This window comes from Podarcis erhardii, assembly GCF_964252035.2.
Source record: "Podarcis erhardii genome assembly, chromosome: 2".
Taxonomy (NCBI): Eukaryota; Metazoa; Chordata; class Lepidosauria; order Squamata; family Lacertidae; genus Podarcis; species Podarcis erhardii.
This window is the reverse complement of record NC_138498.1, coordinates 11,583,276-11,602,768: the sequence shown is the minus strand read 5'-3', so window position 1 is coordinate 11,602,768 and position 19,493 is coordinate 11,583,276. Positions and strand designations below refer to the sequence as shown.

The 19,493-nt window shown below is 47.9% G+C and overlaps 1 protein-coding gene and 1 long non-coding RNA gene across 2 annotated transcripts; one reads left to right on the top strand and one right to left on the bottom strand.

Annotated features, from left to right (window-relative positions):
* Positions 1-610: 610 nt before the first annotated feature.
* LOC309334563 (uncharacterized protein) lies at positions 611-15,452 on the top strand. Its single transcript, XM_081848942.1, has 12 exons — positions 611-801; positions 1,377-1,493; positions 2,632-2,867; positions 3,795-3,974; positions 4,109-4,194; positions 5,689-5,792; positions 8,059-8,126; positions 10,401-10,547; positions 12,286-12,376; positions 13,401-13,525; positions 14,452-14,599; positions 15,251-15,452. Exons 1-12 carry the CDS (start codon positions 698-700, stop codon positions 15,300-15,302), a joined length of 1,458 nt encoding a protein of 485 aa, XP_081705068.1. The 5' UTR covers positions 611-697; the 3' UTR covers positions 15,303-15,452.
* On the bottom strand, positions 15,231-16,225 carry LOC309334641. Its single transcript, XR_014153219.1, has 2 exons — positions 15,740-16,225; positions 15,231-15,512 (listed from the first exon to the last, which is right to left on the bottom strand). It is a non-coding gene; the product is annotated as an uncharacterized lncRNA (long non-coding RNA).
* Between the last annotated feature and the right edge of the window lie 3,268 nt (positions 16,226-19,493).

Sequence of the window (19,493 nt, the reverse complement as noted above, 5' to 3'; positions counted from 1 at the left end):
TATTTTCCAGAAAGACTGCCCATACACCATCATCCCTGGCCATTGGCCATACATGCTGGAGCTGATGTCGAGTTGTAGTTCAACATTTGGAGGGCCTGAGTTTCCTCACTCATGTCTCTCTGTTAGCCAATTCCCAGATCCCTCTTTGTCCCAGCGCACTCCAACCCTTTCACCTCCTCCCTTTGCCTCCTTTTCATCTCCCTTTAAACGAAACAAGGCAGTTGCAAGCGAGAAGCTTGGTCAGGCGGCTATAAAACAGGGCAAGTGGAAAGGCTACAGAGGTTGGATCAAATAAGTTTCCGTTAAATGCATTGCAAACTTTGTATGGGAAATCGGGTTAGCAAAAATGGAACTACACAGCATTAGAATGCATAAACAATGCGTATACTGTTACGCGCTTTATCTTTGCCAATATAGCTGAGTCCAGAGTCTAGCACAGTGATGGCCAAACTTGGCCCTCCAGCTGTTTTGGGACTACAATTCCCATCATCCCTGAGCACTGCTCCTGTTAGCTAGGGATGGTGGGAGTTGTAGTCCCAAAACAGCTGGAGGGCCAAGTTTGGCCATCACTGGTCTAGCAGCACAAAGAGCCATTATGAGGTCACAGGGGTTCCACAATGCCGTCAGCAGGCAGAGGTGCCCAGGCAGGCAGGTAAACAGGCAAGGAGAGCATCCTGGGCCATGTGCATCTATATCCATGAATAGCCCCCATGCCTATGGCGCCGGGAGGCAGGGGATGAAGGTCGCAGAGCCCAAAGGTCTTGTGTCTCAGCTCCTCGGGAGCTGGTTACGAGCCATCCGGTAAGTTATAATGCCAGAAACTCAGAGTCAACCTCTGAAACTGGGAGACAAAAAAGGTACTTTTATTTATACTCATTGTGCTATTAACTTATGGAACTCAGTGCTACAAGATGTGTTGGCGGCAGCTGGTGGCCACCATCTGCAATGGCTTCAAAAGGGAGTTAGAGATATGAATGGAAGATATGGCTTTGCCATAAGAGCATAAGGAAAGCCTGCTGGATCAGGCCAAGGGACCATGTGGTCCAGCATCCCAGTCTCCACTGTGGCCAACTGGGAAGCCTGCAAGCAGATAGCCAGAGCGTTTGAGGCACCATCTTCAGATGGAATGTGCCTTCAACCACCAGTTACTGCTCTAATTACAGGACTCTTGAAAGCGTCTGGCTGGCGACTGTGGGTTACATACAGACCTTTGGTCCAAACTTGCACGGCTGTTTTTATATTCCTATGCTGTCACCTCAAAACTTGCTCTCTGTCGTCTAGCTTCTCTCATTCATGAATTGCTCCTGCCAGCTTCCACATGGCTCCTTATCCCTGTCTCTGATGATCAGAGCTAACCAAATGCTTATGCCCCACAGAGAGACCATTGCAATCCTGTTGCAGTTTGCAGAAGATCAGACCCAATGGTTACTTCAAACGGCTGCCAGTTATCGTATCCTGAAGGCCCTGTTCCCATGTCTGGAATCCTATGCAAGGTCAGAGCTTCTGCAAGGAAGAAAATGGGGGAAGAAGGAGATGGTGAATCACAGCTGTGATTGTATGGATGATGTTCATATGGCAGGACACAAAGAGGAGACACTGAGTAAATCCTAAGTCACTTTTGATAAAGTTCCAATAATTTCAGCTTTTAAAATAGATGTCTAGTCCTTGATGAGGCAGGAAGGAAATTTAAATGTGTTTCAGCAAAAAAACAAAACACAGGAGGGTACAAAATAAGGAGTCTAGTATAAAGAAACTCAACTTCATAGTTTCTTCGGTTCCTATCAAGGTACATGACAATTCAAAATACAGAAAATAAATATACAGTTGTACCTTGGATCTCAAACGCCTTGGCTCCTGAACAAATCGGCTCCCGAACGACCAAACCCCAGAAGTGAGAGTTCCAGTTTTCAAACGATTTTCAGAAGCCAAATGTCCAGCGCAGTTTCCACGGCTTCCAATTGGCTGCAGGAGCTTCCTGCAGCCAATCAGAAGCCGCGCTTTCATTTCCAAACATTTAGGAAGTCCAACGGACTTCCAGAACGGATTCCGTTCGACTTCCAAGGTACGACTGTATAAGGAATTTTCAAACCTTACTGACTGAAATGTGGTTGTACATCTTATGATTTCTATTTTATATATCACAAAATCCCCTCTTGTGGATGCAGTTTGATTTGTGAACTTTAGAGGCAGAAGAAAGTTGTCAAGCACCTCCCACACAACATTACCATTTGAGAAAACATATAAATGCCACAACATTTCAGTCTGGAGAATGGGCTAGCCAGTTTTCAAATTTGCATGATGTTTCAGTTCTTCATTTTGTACTACAGTGGTACCTGGGGTTAAGTACTTAATTCGTTCCGGAGGTCTGTTCTTAACCTGAAATTGTTCTTAACCTGAAGCACTACTTTAGCTAATGGGGCCTCCTGCTGCCGCCGCGCGATTTCTGTTCTCATCCTGAGGTACTATTTCTGGGTTAGCGGAGTCTGTAACCTGAAGTGTATGTAACCTGAAGCGTATGTAACCCGAGGTACCACTGTACAGCTAAGTTCATCCTAAGAATCAGCAGATCGCCTACAGAAATGGAGTCTAAAAAAATCTGAAATGTTCTACTTTTCCTTTCCTGGTCTCAAGAAGCCAACACATAAGTTCTGCTGAGCTCACAACAAGCCCCAGCAAGAACCAAGAAGAGACAGCAAGCAGTAGCCAGAGAGATCCCACTAAGAACCACCAGAACAAAGATGACACAGCATTTCCCTCCCGCTCCACAAGAGAGAACACATCTCTGCCCTCTCAGTCGATCTACACCTTATTTGACAAAGATGGGCGGCTGGATGTCTTCCGCATGCGCAAGCTGGTCTACGAGAGAGGTAGCCATACAATCTACACTGCAGAGATGCCGGTGGGGGCAGGAAGGGGGAAGCCTGTTTTTGGCATCCTTTAGCCCCAGGGGTCGCGGGTGGCGCTGTGGTCTAAACCACAGAGCCTCTTGGGTTTGCCAATCAGAAGGTCGGCAGTTCGAATCCCCGCGATGGGGTGAGCTCCCGTTGCTCGGTCCCAGCTCCTGCCAAACTAGCAATTCGAAAGCATGCCCAAAATTCAAGTAGATAAATAGGTACCACTCTGGCAGGAAGGAAAACGGCGTTTCTGTGCGCTGCTCTGGTTTCGCCAGAAGAGGCTTAGTCATGCTGGCCACATGACCAGGAAAAACTGTCTGCGGACAAACGCCGGCTCCCTTGGCCTGTAAAACGAGATGAAAGCCGCAACCCCAGAGTCGTCTGTGACTGGACTTAACTGTCAGGGGTCCTTTACCTTCACCTTTTTAGCCCAGGGGTGAGGAACCTTTTTCAGCCCAAAACCACATTTTCTTCAAACACAGTGGAGAATTTTGGGAGGTCATTTTTGCACAGCACTGGGGTGGGGGGACCACACAGAGAATGTGGTGAAAGGACACTAAATTCAGCTTCCCGGGTGTTTGATTAGTACTAAAGCCCTGGATTTTTGTGTAGGAAGTGGAGAAGAAAGCAGTTTTGAGCTGAAAAGCAGTATTGGGGAGGGATGCTTAACCCTTTCCCCTAGCAACTTTTTTCTGTGCTTCCCGCAAATCTGCATCCTCTCCCTTCTCAGGTTTAGACACATGCTTGCAAGATTAACCCCAACTCTGATTCTGCCCCACCACTACTGCAGTGCTATCCATCAGGCATCTCAACTGGATGGGGACCCGTTTAAAACTGTGGTTTGGTGTTACTACACTGGGGGGGGGGTGTCAATGTAGGGTAATGTGTGTCTTTTCTTAGGCACACATCCCAGTGAGAGAAAGATCACCTGGAAGTTTCTCTTTGGGGTGTACCCGGAGAAATCCACAACTGAAGAGAGGAAGGAGCTGGACCAGCAAATGTCCTCTCAGTATCGGTGGATGAAGCGCTCGTGGAAACAGCACTTCCCCTGGGCTGCCGTAATGAAGGTTCATTCCGACTGTAAGTACAACCAATGCCCGCTGGCTTTGGACCCAGCTTCATCCCTCCCACTGGGTGGAGCAACAGGGCTCCGCCTCCTAAAGGGACCACGCCTGGCAAATGATGCATTGTTTACTCTTCACTTACTCCTATAGTGGAGCTTTCCTTGGCGATCCAGAGACATGATGAACAATGGAGGGAAGCTGAAACAGCCAGTCCTCCTACAGATATCTTTGATGAGGTGAGATATGAGGTGTAGATATTGACTTTCTTGAAGTAGACATTAATTAAGGATGTTGAGGCGGGTAGGGTAATGAGCTGGTGAGCAAGGCGTGATTTAACTCAAGCTCGGCAAAGCTTAGTCCTAAAATTTGTTTTCGGTGCATTCCTGTTTAGGGAAGCTTTTAATGTTTAACAGACCACTGTATTTTAATATTTTGTTGGAAGCAACCCAGAGTGGCTGGGGAAACCTGGCCAGATGGGCAGGGTATAAATATATGATGATGATGATGATGATGATGATGATGATGATGATGATGATGACGACGACACAACCCTGGGAAGACTGTTTCTTTTTTAAAAAAAAAAAACTCAGGTTTTAAGCACATGCAGAGTGAAGATTTTCCAGTTACCGCAAAGTGACTATTACCAGCCAGAGGACACCTAGAGTTAGTGTTTCACAAACTTGGGTCTCCAGCGTTTTTCAGACTACAATCCCCATCATCCTTAGCTAGCAAGACCAGTGATGATGGGGACTGTAGTCCAAAAACAGCTGAGAAACACTGAGTTAGAGGCTTCCACATCAGAGGACATTTCTTCCAAGTGGTGTTGAGGCCCAACGTCCCTTCCTTCCTTCTTTTTTTTTAAAGGCAATTGTAATGACTTGGAAATCTCTGCCTTTTAATTCTCAACCAAGGGTGGTGTAAAATAAACCACTGCCTGCACATTCGAAGCCAGTGCATCAAAGAAAAGACTTACCCCAAATCTTCTTCCAGACATTGTAATTCTTATATTCTTTGTGGAGAAAAACATTTAAACGCCTGGCTGCAGTTTGAAATGGTGCAGCCCAGCAATGGGTGCTACATGTGGTGTTTCCCATGCATGTTTTTAACTCTTAGGACCAAACCAGATGACAAGACAGTGTAAGATCCACAGAGTGGATGTCCTGCAGGATTGGTTTTTGTTAGCTAAAAGCAGCTGTAGGGAGAGATGAACCACTTCAGAGCCATGACACTGGGGGAGGAGCGGAGTTGTGTGTGTTTTTGTCCCTTTACACTCTGTATGTTTCCCACATCTGAAAAATGGTGGCAGGTGGGAGGATGGCAGTTAGATCAGGAAAACAACAGCAGAAGGAGGAATTAAGCCCCGCCTTACCCCAGAGTTCTTGTCCCAATCCACCCTCACCCTGCATGGCTGCTTTTCACTTTCAAGGAAATGGATCTTGACTCTTGAGAAGCGATTGATGGAAGGAAAAGATCTCCTGATGTCTTATCTCCTATTTTACAATGGCCATAGAGTACAGGGCTCTATCTTGAGAAGGTTTTCAGAAGCATCTACTGGCCAAAGAATCCTGGACCAGGCTGGCTCTTGGCCTAATCCAGCACACAATTACTCCGTTCCCAGACATGGGGTGGAGCTGAGAACTCACAAAATATGCTTCCAAGCGTCAGTGTGCTAACTAGCCCTTCCTTATCGTCTCCCACTCTAACGTCAATGCAATTCTGTCTTTCGTCAGCATAGCCTGCCCTTCTCGCACATTAACGAGCAACAGTTCCAAAAGGCGCTGCAAGACATTGATGCCGATGTACCCCAGACGGACAGACACCGGACATTCTTCCAGTGAGAAGCTGGCCCTCCCCAGCCGAGGCAAAACAAAAAGTTGGGACTTCCAGCAAATTTTGAAAATTCAGATTCTGAAAATTCAAAGGGTGGATTTCCTGAATGATGTACAGGCCTGTGTAAACTATGACCACTGCTTCCCCCACAAGCTGGAATCAGCTCACCAGGCCCTGTCTTCACACATACATACATCCATTTTTGCAAACCCAGGCAGGCAGGAATCAAATCTACTGGAGAGTTGCCGCCCATTCCTGGTAGTTTTCATTTAGTTTGGTAGGCATTGTGCAGGTCTGAAGTCAAATATTGTAATACCCCAACAGATTATACCCAAACATGGTCAAATCTGCCCTCTCCTTCAGGAAGAAGTGCACAGAACATTTCTTCCTGGGAATATTTGGCTTGTAAAAGCAGAGGAATTTGACATATAGGACTTCTCCAAAACTCAGATCACATTACTGTACTAAGCTGTCAGCATTCATCAAAAGCTAGAATGTGCCCTGCTCCCCACAATCTGGGGGGGGGTGAGGGGGAACCCCACACCTCAAAATGAAAACTTTCGGCCAAGAAACATATGATCATCCATCTCCAGTATCACATCTCCTTTTCATTATTCATTTAATCTTAAAAGCAGCTCTGATTTTTGCTCAGAGAGCAATGGCGCTAGTAGAAGGAGTTTTTAAACCTTCCCACTCCTGTGATGTTTTGCTGGTCTAAATCTACCATGACACTGCTGTTAGCACCAGTGGGTGGGTGAGATTTAGATCAGGAAAGCAGGGCAGGGCAAAGGGTTAAGCATTCCCTAATCTAGCATCCCTCCTCCAGGCAAAACTAGAATCCCCTCTCACACACAGAGAGAACTGTTTCGAAGGGTGTTTTTTTAAAAAAATATTATTATTATAATTTTAAGTTGAAAAATCCAATCAGAAATTGTCACTCCTGTGTTGGACCTGAGGTTTCAGGTTATCCCCATGAAGAACCTGCTACACCTACGTATATACCTTTTACGCAAATTGCCCTGTACAAGCGGACTTGCCAATCCTTTTGTAGTACCTGCTGTTAGATTCCTCCCTGCTTTCCATTATCACACATCCAGCCCTTTCCAGTTACATTCTTCTCCTGCCCTCTCTGGTCCTGAATATCTTTTGTAATTCCTGTACTACAGCAGAGCTTTGAGGCAGCAACTGGGGAATACTCTCTACCCTCCAAACCTCTATCGTTTATATACAGGTGTTAACGTAGCCTCCCCCAAAGAATGCTGGGGATTGTAGTTTGGTTAGTGTTGAGAATTCTCCATTGGAAATCCCTATTCTCACTGCTACTGTCCACCAAGCCTCCTTGAAGAGCAGGAATAGTCGTTGACAGTGTCGATACATCCAGTAGTGCGGCAGGAGAGCTGAAAATAAGGCCAATATATTTCACCTCTGGTATCAGACAGTTTGGTCAGAACAAAGTATATACCTCCAGAATGAGCTCCCGCTGCTCAGTCCCTGCTCCTGCCAACCTAGCAACATCAAAGTACAAGTAGATAAATAGGTACCGCTCCGTCGGGAAGGTAAACGGCATTTCCATGCGCTGCTCTGGTTTTCCAGAAGCGGCTTAGTCATGCTGGCCACATGACCCGGAAGCTGTACGGCGGCTCCCTCGGCCAGTAAAGCGAGATGAGCACCACAACCCCAGAGTCATCCGCGACTGGACCTAATGGTCAGGGGTCCCTTTACCTTACTTCTGGTAAATGAGCCAACCGAACCGCTAGAGCAGGCATAGGCAAACTCGGCCCTCCAGATGTTTTGAGACTACAATTCCCATTATCCCTGACCACTGGGCCTGTTAGCTAGGGATGATGGGAGTTGAAGTCCCAAAACATCTGGAGGGCTGAGTTTGCCTATGCCTGTGCTAGAGAGCTGTGAACATTTGTGTCCTGGGCTACCCATGTACTATCTGAAACCAAAGGGGCGCATTGGTTGCCAGATGTGATCCCCCCCCCCAGCTCTCCTACTGCACTATTGAATTGACTTCTATTCTAGGGCTCTGACTGGGAACATGTGAAGGAATAGCGGGGGGGGGGGGGCGTTCCTCTGAGTATGTACCAAGTGCCTTTCCCTTGCCAGTGAATAATCCCAGCTAATGGATCTAAGGAACTGGCCACTCAAAGCTGTCCCAGATGCTTTCACCTCTCTTTTTAGAACTAATTTGGGGTACACTCATGATCAGGGCCACCACCATAATACCTCGCGTATGGATTTATTCTCTCTCTCTCTCTCCCCAGACGCGAAGGACTAGTGAATCTGCTTTACCTCCGGGAAATTCTCGTCACGTACGTGGCCTTCCACCAAGGTGAGGAAACTGCTGTACTCGACCCACTTCCAGGAATCTCACTTGATGGCATCAGATGTCTGCCTGCCAGCTTCCCTGCTCCATTCACCTCCACCCCTCTATCCATTCCTGACACTTTACAGGCCTGCCATTCATCATTTATATAGTGCTTTTAATTTGCCACGTCCTTTTCAACCCAAACTGTTTCTCAAAGAGGCGTAGGGCTTTTCTCAAGGCAGTTCAGGGGTGGAACAGACCTTCCCCTCAGGAGGTCTCTGCTAAACATCCCACAGCCAGCAGTGCAGACTGTGCTAGATACAGTGCGTACATTTTTGCACAAGAAGGAATGTGCAAAGCTCACTAGACCCACTTTGTATGCATCAGACTCACGTGTCTAAGCCCACATGCGTGTCCACCGCTCATGTGTATTCATACACACGCTAGCAGGGTTCTTTGGAGCAGGGGGGAGCCAGGGCTGTTAAAATGGTGCTTTAAATGTATGCCATGGATGTGACCTTAGCACCCTTGCTTTCTACAGAATCCCATCATGAAAATATAAAACCGCAGACCCAAAGATGGCATCCAGACCAATCTTGCCAATCCCATACTTCTGTCATAGATCTAGCGTACCAGAGTCTGTGAAGTGTAGAAATTAATAAAGGGTAGTATTTAGGCAATGGGATGCAGGTGGCACTGTGGGTTAAACCACAGAGCCTGGGACTTGCCAATCAGAAGGTTGGTGGTTCAAATCCCCACGACGGGGTGAGCTCCCGTTGCTCAGTCCCAGCTCCTGCCAACCTAGCAGTTCGAAAGCACGTCAAGTGCAAGTAGATAAATAGGTACTGCTCCGGCGGGAAGGTAAACGGCATTTCCGTGCACTGCTCTGATTCATCAGAAGTGGCTTAGTCATGCTGGCCACATGACCCAGAAGCTGTACACCGGCTCCCTCGGCCAGTAAAGCGAGATGAGCGCCGCAACCCCAGAGTCGGTCACAACTGGACCTAATGGTCAGGGATCCCTTTACCTTTAGCTTTATTTAGACAATATTTGGAACATGAAGGGAGAATACAAGCTGCAGAACTGAGCCACGCAATAAATTCCTGAACTAGCCTTATGCGAAACAGCTTGGCTGGGCTAGCTAAGTGCAGAGCCATGAAAAAACAACAAGGGAGCCAGGGATAAAACCATTAACAGCCCTTGGGAATGCAAAAAGCTATCCTTCCCCCTTGCTCTGAGGAGTGGACAGCAAAAGGAGATCTGGCAGGTAGCCAAAGTGGCAGGAGCATGTTGTCACAGGAAAAAGTGTCCTTTTGGAAATCTAAAGGTGCAGGAGGAAGTAGACAGGATTTAGGCCACGAAGGGCAAAACCACCTTGGCAGGCTGGGACAGAGGCACGAGAGGGGCTGCAGGAAGCCTTGAACTCCATGCTTGCTGGCTGGAGGAAGCTGCACCGAGAAACCAGGAGCCATGACTGACTGTTGCTTTGGACCCCAACTTGCTGAAGCTATGAGAGGAGCAATGAGAGACACTCTTGGGGTAGAATGTTCTGCACCCCTCCATTGAAGGCTTTAGGTGTAAATATGTGTAAAATAAACCCCATTTCCTTCATGACACTAGCCTCAATTTTCCCAACAGAAACACAATAGCAGGGCATGTGCCTGGACCCCCTGGAATCTTACTACCGCTCGGCAGAGGTTGGGGTGGCTCACAACCTCTGTAACAATAGGTTCTTTCTCTGCTTTTAAAGCAGTGCAAGAGTAAAAAGGGTTGTTTCAGAGTAAAGGGATGCAAAGATGTAGTCAGCAATGGGTAATTGCAGGAGTGGGCTCAGATTGTGATCTTTGGGGATTCCAACTACACAAGTACAGTGGTACCTCTGGATGCGAACGGCATCCATTCCGGAGCCCCGTTCACATCCTGAAGTGAACATAACACGCAACTGCACGTCTACAGGTCGCGTTTCACCGCTTCTGCGCATGCGCGTGACATCATTTTGAGAATCTGCGCATGCGCGAGTGGCGAAAGCCAGAAGTAACGTGCTCCGTTACTTCCGGGTCACCGCAGAGTGCAACCCAAAAATGCTTAACCTGAAGCGTATTCATCCTGAGGTATGACTGTATATCTTTTTCTCCTCTGTGAACAGTGGAGGATTCATGATTCTGTGATATTTTGAGCTATTGCTACTCCTTTTATTGCATGACACTTTGCACACGCCATGTTTCCCCCCTGAATAGCTGCAAGGTGGGCTGGCAATTCCGGGTGCCAACTGCTGCTGGTTTCTTTCCTCCTCTGCAGACATTGGATATTGCCAGGGCATGAATGATTTTGCCAGCCGCTTTCTGGAGACCCTGGAAAATGAGACTGAAGCCTTCTGGTGCTTTGTGGGCTACATGAGACGTTCAGCATGGAGTTTCACCACCATGGGTGTTCGCCGCAAGACACGTGAGAGAGCGGGGAGGGAGAGGAAGAAACACCTCCCCACAACATCTGATGCAAACATACATTATCCTCTCCAGGTTTAAGCACTAGGGAGGAATGGACTGTTCAGGAAATTTTCAGGGAATCTGGATTGTGGAAAGCGCCAACTGAATGCTGCCTGTGTCATTTTGCAACTGCCCCCCCTTTAAATGCCTTAGAATTAACATATGAATTGGTAAACATACATGTGGCATAGGGGAAGAGGCACAACCATTGCTCACCCCATGTTCCATTTGCTAGAATGCAGATCTGCCATGCAAATTGCAAAATTAGGAAGAAACCTCGCTCACACCATGCGTGAAGAACCTAGCTGTGGCCTCTCTAGATATTTTAACTGTCTTCAGCCAGGGAAAAAGAAATATGGGAGTGGGCAGTTAACTAAGCAGCGGAAAGGGACATTGGGAGAGAAGAGGCAGTGGTGTAGCATGGGTTGCTGGCATCCCGGGCAGGCAAGCTGAAGCTGACAATGGAGCAACCCCCCACCAGAGCCAAGAAGGACCATGCTGCACCACCTACCTGCACGCACAGGGCAAGCCCGCCCAGCTGACATGGCTCTTGGCAGACGAATCATCCTGATGCCTGCGGAGAGGAGAGCCGAGCTAGGCCATGCTGAGGTTGCCCCCTGCCCGCCTCTCTCCATCAATGCCTGCTCACTATGGGCCTAGGCTGCTCCCACTGCCAACAGAGAGAGGGAAGCATATGCACCCCCAATGCACCCAGGGCAACTGCCCCTCTCAACTCCCCCCCCCCCCAACGCTATGCCACTGAGAGGAGGTATATGGTCTCCTGGCTTCTATTTGCTGGACCATGCTTATTAGGTCAGGCATAGGCAAACTCAGCCCTCCAGATGTTTTGGGACTAAAATTCCCATCATCTCTGACCACTGGTCCTGTTAGCTAGGGATCATGTATTAGGTCTTAGATTGAAGGAGAGAGGGTATTGATAGGCAGAGCTGTGCGCAATTAAAAAGAAAAAGAAAATCCTGTGCTAAGGAAAGCTAAACACTGCAACCTGAATGAAGCCAAAGGGCATACATTTGCTAAAGAATCTACTTTGTTCAGCTTTTGCAAGTCATGGGGAAGAAAAAGAAACTCCACTCCCCACCCCAGCAAAGTCCACCGGCCTTGGACATTTTACCAGGCATTGTACATGATGTGCATGTAATGTTTCCTCCAGGTGAGAACACCTCTTTTGACATGTTGGCAACCTTCGCAAATCAGGATCTTTGTCACCACCTGTCCCAGTTTTGTCCCTCTCCAGAGAGCAGTTTGTTGAGGGCAAAGATGGCATGGGGACATGGGGTTGGTTGGTTGAGTGCATGATTTGAGGCATTCTTTTGGCGCTGTGGGTTAAACCACTGATCCTTGGGCTTGCCAATCAGAAGGTTGGTGGTTCAAATTCCCGCAACGGGGTGAGCTCCCGTTGCTCAGCGGTCCCTGCTCCTGCCAACCTAGCAATTCGAAAGCACATCAAAGTGCAAGTAGATAAATAGGTACCACTCCGGCGGGAAGGTAAACGGTGTTTCTGTGCGCTGCTCTGGTTTGCCAGAAGTGGCTTAGTCATGCTGGCCACATGACCTGGAAGCTGTATGCCGGCTCCCTTGGCCAGTAAAGGAAGATGAGCGCTGCAACCCCAGAGTCGGCCACAACTGGACCTAACAGTCAGGGGTCCCTTTACCTTTACCTTTCTCCTGCCTGCACAGAAATCTGTGAGGAGCTTCTGAAACATGTGGACCCAGAACTGTATGACCACATCGAGAGCGTGTCCAGTGACAAGCTGCTCTTTTGCCTCAGGTAAAAAAAAAACAACCCACCTCCCTACAAACCCTGGACAAGGAGGAGGGAGCAAACTGCAGAGATCCCCACAGAAGGGATGGCTCTCAGCCAGCATGCAGAGGTGACCAAATTCTGCAACAAGAGCTTGATTTTGTGACCTGCATAAATCATACAAATTAAGCCCATCCTGAATAATTGATTATGCAGACACAAGTTTTGCATAATCAGCATCTATGTCTCTAAGAGATGGAAGCTAGCACCCATGCAAAGACCTCTTTAAAATACAAAGCTTTATCTGTTTGTTTGTTTCTTTCCCTATATACTACACTAGGCCTTCCACTCTTGCTGTCAACTTGTCCAATACGTGCTTCTTAATTTCTAGCTCTGATTACTGGGGCTGGTGGGAAAAGAAATACACACTGTGCATGCTCAGAGACATCACACATTAAGCGGGACGTAGTGTTCCAAGGGTGCTAGTGGTCTGCATCAGATTTGACCCAGGCCAAGGAAGGACCTAGAAATGGGCTAGAGGGGTCTGTAAAGAAGTGGTCTTTTGTCAGTGTAAGATGAAAGGCTGAGACCATCAGTTTTCCTTATTCATCACCTCTTGCAACCCTTGCAGCTCAGGGGTAGGCAACCTAAGGCCCAGGGGCTGGATGCGGCCCAATCGCCTTCTCAATCCAGCCCATGGACGGTCTGGGAATGAGAGTGTTTTTACAAGAGTAGAATGTGTTTTGTTTGTTTAGTTGTTTAGTCGTGACCGACTCTTCGTGACCCCCTGGACCAGAGCATGCCAGGCACTCCTGTCTTCCACTGCCTCCTGCAGTTTGGTCAAACTCATGCTGGTAGCTTCGAGAACACTGTCCAACCATCTCGTCCTCTGTAGAATGTGTACTTTTATTTAAAATGCATCTCTGGGTTATTTGTGAGGCATAGGAATTCATTCACACACACCCCCCAAAAAAATAGTCCAGCCCCCCGCAAGGTCTGAGGGACGGCTGAAAAAGGTTGCTGACCCCTGCTCTATGTGCCTCTATGTCAGGTGGCTGCTGCTACTTTTCCAGAAGGACCTAGACCACTCTGATGCTGTGAGGGTCCTAGAGATCAGCGCCTTGGAATCTGAGAGGATGAATTTTGGAGCCTGGATCTGGCTGACTCGTAGGGAAGGTGAGCCCTGTGCTCTTGGGAAGTAGGTCCCTGGAGGCACAGCAGTAGCATAAACTGTGATTCCTCCACCTGGGGACAAGAACGGTGCACTTCATTCTGCCATGTGAGCATTCTTCTGCCTCCTTTCACTGTGCATTTATACCAGGCCAGAAATGTCTTAGGGAGAAGGAAAAGGTGTTTCTGGGATCTTCTTCTTCTTTGGTGATCGCTCGTAGCAGAGTAAGATTGTCTTCCATAAACACGGTTTTAACAATGAGTCCATAAGTGACTGTGGAGGCCAATTCTGAATCCACACATCCTTCCACAGTGGGGACATTGGTTTCCGGACGGGAGTTCATCACAGTGTGGATTTGCCAATTTCCTCTTAGCACGTTTCTGGGATAAACTATTACAAAGCAGGGAAGTAGGTTTCAGCATACAATTTAAAGGCAGCAGGTGGTCAGTTAATTAATGTTTGTTTATTTTTGCAAGCCACCAACTCACTCAAAAAAAAAAAAGTGATGATCTACAGTTTTTATTTCTACAATTGTCACCATTTTGGCACCATTTTTATTTTCTTGCCTCAGATTGTCTTGGCAAGTGAAATGCATCCTTCAGTACAATTTCAGTGGCAACATTAGAAAATGATCAAAATGGGAGTCAAATTCTAAGAGGGAGTCAAATTGTAAGGTGCTACGAAATTTTGAATCTGTGTGAATCTTTGCTTCAGCTCTAATGGGAGAGCAGGGAGTTGCTGGTTTCCTCAGAGGGGACTTTATCAAGGAAAAGCCCCTTTACGCAACCTTGCTCCACAACTCATCCCCACCCCCAGATCTCCCATCACTGAGTTCCCCTGGTGCCTCACTCCCAAACAACTCCCTGAATTAGTTTAGGTCCACAATCCAAAAGAAGTCTTGGAGAAAGCATACAATATTCTCTGCCAATAGGTGAGGAGCCCCTGCCAGGCCCTTTCACATCTGTAGATCGGGAGGAAATCACGTTTGAAGTGCTGCTTTGCATTGCTGTCCTGATCAAGAACAGGAGGAAGCTGCTGCAATACCAGGACGTCAGTGACTTTTACCTGTTTGCACAGAGGTAAGCAACACAGCTACCTATGAAGTGGAGCTTTAAAGTTCTGGAGATGCATGTTGTACTAGTTAAGGGCAGTAGAGGCTGGTGTGCCCATTATGACGTCTAGGGAGACAGACACTAGGTGGGGCCAGAGCCAGGAAACTAATTCTGCTTATCTCCAGCTGAAGCAAAGAAAAGGCAGGCAGTGCTCCTCTGTCCCGTTCCTTCCTGGGTCTTCTCCTCACCTGCTGGGCAGCACACTTGGAGACCTTGGAGACACAGTAGGGGCAGACAATAGAAAGAAGCTGGTATTTTATGCCACTTCAGCTGGAGATGTGAAGAGCAATGTCAGATGTCCGAGGCAAGAGATGACAACTTTGATATTGTCTACAGAGATACTTCTCTGCTGCTGCATCTGCCTGGCTTTTAAGTGTAAGGACTTAAGAGGAACATGGCTAGATCAGATCAAATGGTGCATCTAGGCTAGCAACAGGGTCCAGCCAAAGGCTTCATTGCCAAAGAACTGACCGCTTAGCTAGCTGGGTCATCATCCTGACCCAGCACTCCTATGCTTCCAAAAGAGGAGTCCAAGTGTGGTTCCCAGCAAGTCGTGTGATATGAGTTTGCTATTAAATGAGGGTAGCTGGGCTGATGATTTTGCTACTCTTGACACAGATTGCAGGGGAGACTTCAGCTGAACACACTGCATGGGGAAGAGCGGCGATAATGAGTGACCTCTTAAGAGCAGGGATCTAAAGAGGACTACAAAGAACACCCCACCCCCCATGGACTTGAGTGGCCCCTGCAGGAAGAAATGAGATCACCATCTCTTTGGAAGCCAATCTCCAATGAAGCTATAAGCAATATCAACCTAGAATTTTGTCACAGCCTCTTAATAAGCAAACATAGAAACTAGGACACATTCTCCAGCTCAAACCTAAATACAGTGGTACCTCGGGTTAAGTACTTAATTCGTTCCGGAGGTCTGTTCTTAACCTGAAGCATCACTTTAGCTAATGGGGCCTCCTGCTGCCACCTTGCCACCGGAGCCCGATTTCTGTTCTCATCCTGAAGCAAAGTTCTTAACCTGAAGCACTACTTCTGGGTTAGCGGAGTCTGTAACCTGAAGCATATGTAACCTGAAGCGTATATAACCCGAGGTACCACTGTATCCTACAATATTAGTTTCTGCCCATTTCAAACAAGATGTGGCTCCCACTCAAGGGATGCTGTGAGTTGCAGTTCTGTTTAAAGCTGTTGGGCTTTCTAACAAAAGGCACATGTACACTACAGACTTAAAACTGATTTAACAGTCATTCCAGTTCCTCGGGACACACTGGGAACTACAGCTCTGTCTGTAGGAATCTCTCAGTACCTTCACCAAAATTACAGCTCCCAGGATTCTTCGAGAGAAAACCAGGACAGTTAAAACTGCAATAAAACCAATATACAGGTTTGTAGTGTAGATTTGCCCTAAAACTTATTGGCACATTCACAAAACAAATGGCAATTACCAGTGTTCATTACCAATGAAAAACACCCAGGGCTAACCATTTCGCATGATGAACCAAGGAAAATGGGGAACGGTTTGGAGAGCAAAATTGTGCCTTGAACCCAGAGAGATGACAGACACACTGATATTTCTGCAAAATGTCTGTTTCAAGGTTGTGGCTGTTTGCGGGGAGGGTATTCAGGGACCGTACAGATGCTTAGAATTCTAAAGTCTAAATACTGAAAACTTTTCATAGATAGGGAACGGAACGTTCCCCTCTTCCTCTTCCCTCGCTTTTTCCCATAATCAATCATCAACTCCATAATCTAGAAGGTAGTTTTACTGCTGTACCCCTCGGCAGTTGCTGGGCCTGAAAGCACCATATTCGCTTGGTTTCCTTTAACCAGGGGTGAGAAACTTTTGGCCCTCCAGATGTTGCGGAACTACAACTCCTATCAATCCCACTAAGCATGGGCAAATGGCCAGCAATGATGGGAGTTGTAGTTCAGCAAAATCTGGAGGACCAAAGGTTTTCTACCCCTGCCTTAAACCATTTTAACCCCTGAACTGGAGAGGGATGCAGAGAAAAACCCAACAGAGATTGTTTTAAAAGATTTGGGGCACGTGGTCTGTGGGGTGAGACAAGAACTGGAATGTTTCAGAGTACATTTTACAGTGAACAGGAAGAGAAATATATGGAGTATCAGCAAAAGCAATGGCTTTTTCAGAAAGAAATGTTTTCCCCCCATTCAATCCTGGCCTAAACAAACAGCTCAGTATCTGGTATTCTGTGCCTGCACTTTACCACTGTGGGTCTGAGAATCTGCAGGCTGAATGTTTTTCCCATATTAAAAAGCAAAACCTCCATGCACATAGAACAGTCCTGTTAGAGAAGAATACCCCCCTCCCCAATACACTCACACTGGAAGGTCATTCAAGCCTGCAATCCCCAACCTGTAGTCTCAAGTGGTTTATTGTCCATAAATAGCTTAATCATGTGATCTGCTGTTTGTCTAGCCTGGACATGAGCCCAGTGATGGGGGAGGGGATCTGTAGTCCATTCTCACCTTTGGCCAGATTTCATAATGGGCATATAACAGTGCACAATGGGATAGAAGAATATACACAGAGAAAGACAACAGGGGTTTTTTTTTAGAATGCTTTGGAAGCAAATTCATTCCGTACAAAGAGACTTAAATGCAAGCGAAACCAGGCAACAGAAAGGGAGAGCTGGGAGATGGTTCAAAGGCTGTTCAGAACAGGCTGCAGGAGAAAGGAAATAGCAAGAACTGAGAAAGACTGCATAAGCGTTGTTGGGGAACATGGTGCCAACTTGGTGCAATGACAGCAACACCCAGGCCCATCTTACCCATAGAGGCTAGTGGCGCGGGGCGCCAGGGCGGCAAGTTCTGGAGGGTGCCAGGCAAGAGTCCAGGGAACACAGAATGAGCGCAATGAGTGAGCAAGGGTGCGTGCGCCGCTCCGGCTGAGCATCGGCTTGGTTTTTTCCCTTTTAGCCTGCAGGTGCCGAATTCTGCGGGGCGCCAGAAGGCTAAAAGGGGAAAAACCAAGCCGCTCACTCGCTCTGTGTGCTGTCTGCCATGGCCACCGTGGCACGAAGCGGCCAGCCAAGCCGGGAAGCACCGCGTCCAGCCTCCATCTCTTCTCCGCCAGAGGAGCCACTCTCCAGCCGCTGCCCGCCTCCTCCAGCCCTAAAAAAGGTTGACAATTCTGGAAAGGGAGGGACGCCGGAGGGATCTTTGCACCACGGTGCCAGATATGCTTAAGATGGCCCTGGCAACACCCTCCAGAAGCATCTCAGCAATGCTGCATGGACAGCCGCCCTGATCTCCCCAGCAACACCGCAGTGACATCAACTGCTCCTACCCCAGCACAGCAGCAGCAGCACCATTGCATTTAACATTTAGAGCCACACACAAAGAGAAACTCCTCGCTGATGTTACAGTGCCGAGCAATTTATTCCAGCCCCAGAGATCCGGCTTCTCTCGTGATCCAGGGGCTGCCCTGGTTACAGGGCAGGAGAGGGAGGCAGTGGGCCCCCACCCCCTCCCGTTCCTCCCTTCCACGCCAAGGCAGCATTAGTTACTGAGCGCACAGCAGAGGCAGGGGGAAATAACAAACGGCTTCATGCCACCCGCTTCCCCCTTTAATGCTGCTTTATTACAGCAGCGAGTTCAGGCGCAGGTGACGGCGCCATAAACCGCGGCTCGGGTGCTGGCAGAGAAGCCATTTATTAAAGAGAGTGAAGGCAAAGAAAACATTAAGAAGGGCAAGGAGATTACGGGCAGAGAACTTTCTCACAAGGATGCAACATGCCGTAAAAAGCTGGCCGAGACTCCTTCCTGTAGAGCTTGGCATTGTGGACCACCACTCTGCCACAGACCATCTGGTCACTTTCGCTCCCCCTCCACTGACTGCTTGAAGCCCCAGACATGTCAAGAAACCACCTTCCTTCCCCTTTGTGCTGTCACAGGCACCAAGATCACACCCGCCGGTCCCTAGGCTGCCTGTCACAGGAATAGAAAGAGCCGTGCTAAATCAGGTTGTGTGATCTGGGGGCTGCCTCCAGACTCGGGATTTTGCAGACGGATTCAAGGGCATATCAGATTTTTAAGTTTGCACATTTAAAGTGGGTTAAAGTACTCTGTCGGCCTAGCGCAACAATTCCACAGTATACAGAGTTTGGAAATGAATGGCCAAATACATCAGAAAGTGTGGGATGCACACACCAGTAACAGGAAGCTGTATAGACACCCTGCAAGCAAATCAGGACAAATGCCCATTGTCATGCAACCGCCCCATAAACAAATGAGAACAAATAATAAATAAATAAATAAATACATACATACATACTTTTATTATTTATACCCTGCCTATCTGGCTAGGTTTCCCCAGTCACTCTGGGCAGCTCCCAACAAAACACTAAAAACAGAATAAAACTTCCCTAAACAGGGCAGCCTGTTTATAGGGCTGCCAGATATAGCCCAACTACCAGCTACATAAGCAGTGTACAAACAAATCAGGATGAATGCTGAACAGGCCCTCCATAGTCACCTTGATCAAGCCTCCTGTTCCCACACGGGCCAACTAGGTGCCCTGGGAAGCTCAAAAAGTCCGAGCCTGGATATTCTCCAGATTAATGATGCAACTTGGGACGCGAGTGACTCTGTGGGTTAAACCACAGAGCCTAGGACTTGCTGATCAGAAGGTTGGCGGTTCCAATCCCCGCGACTGGGTGAGCTCCCGTTGCTCGGTTCCTGCTCCTGCCAACCTAGCAGTTCAAAAGCACGTCAAAGTGCAAGTAGATAAATAGGTACCACTCTGGCAGGAAGATAAACGGCGTTTCTGTGCGCTGCTCTTGTTCGCCAGAAGCGGCTTAGTCATCCTGGCCACATGACCCGGAAG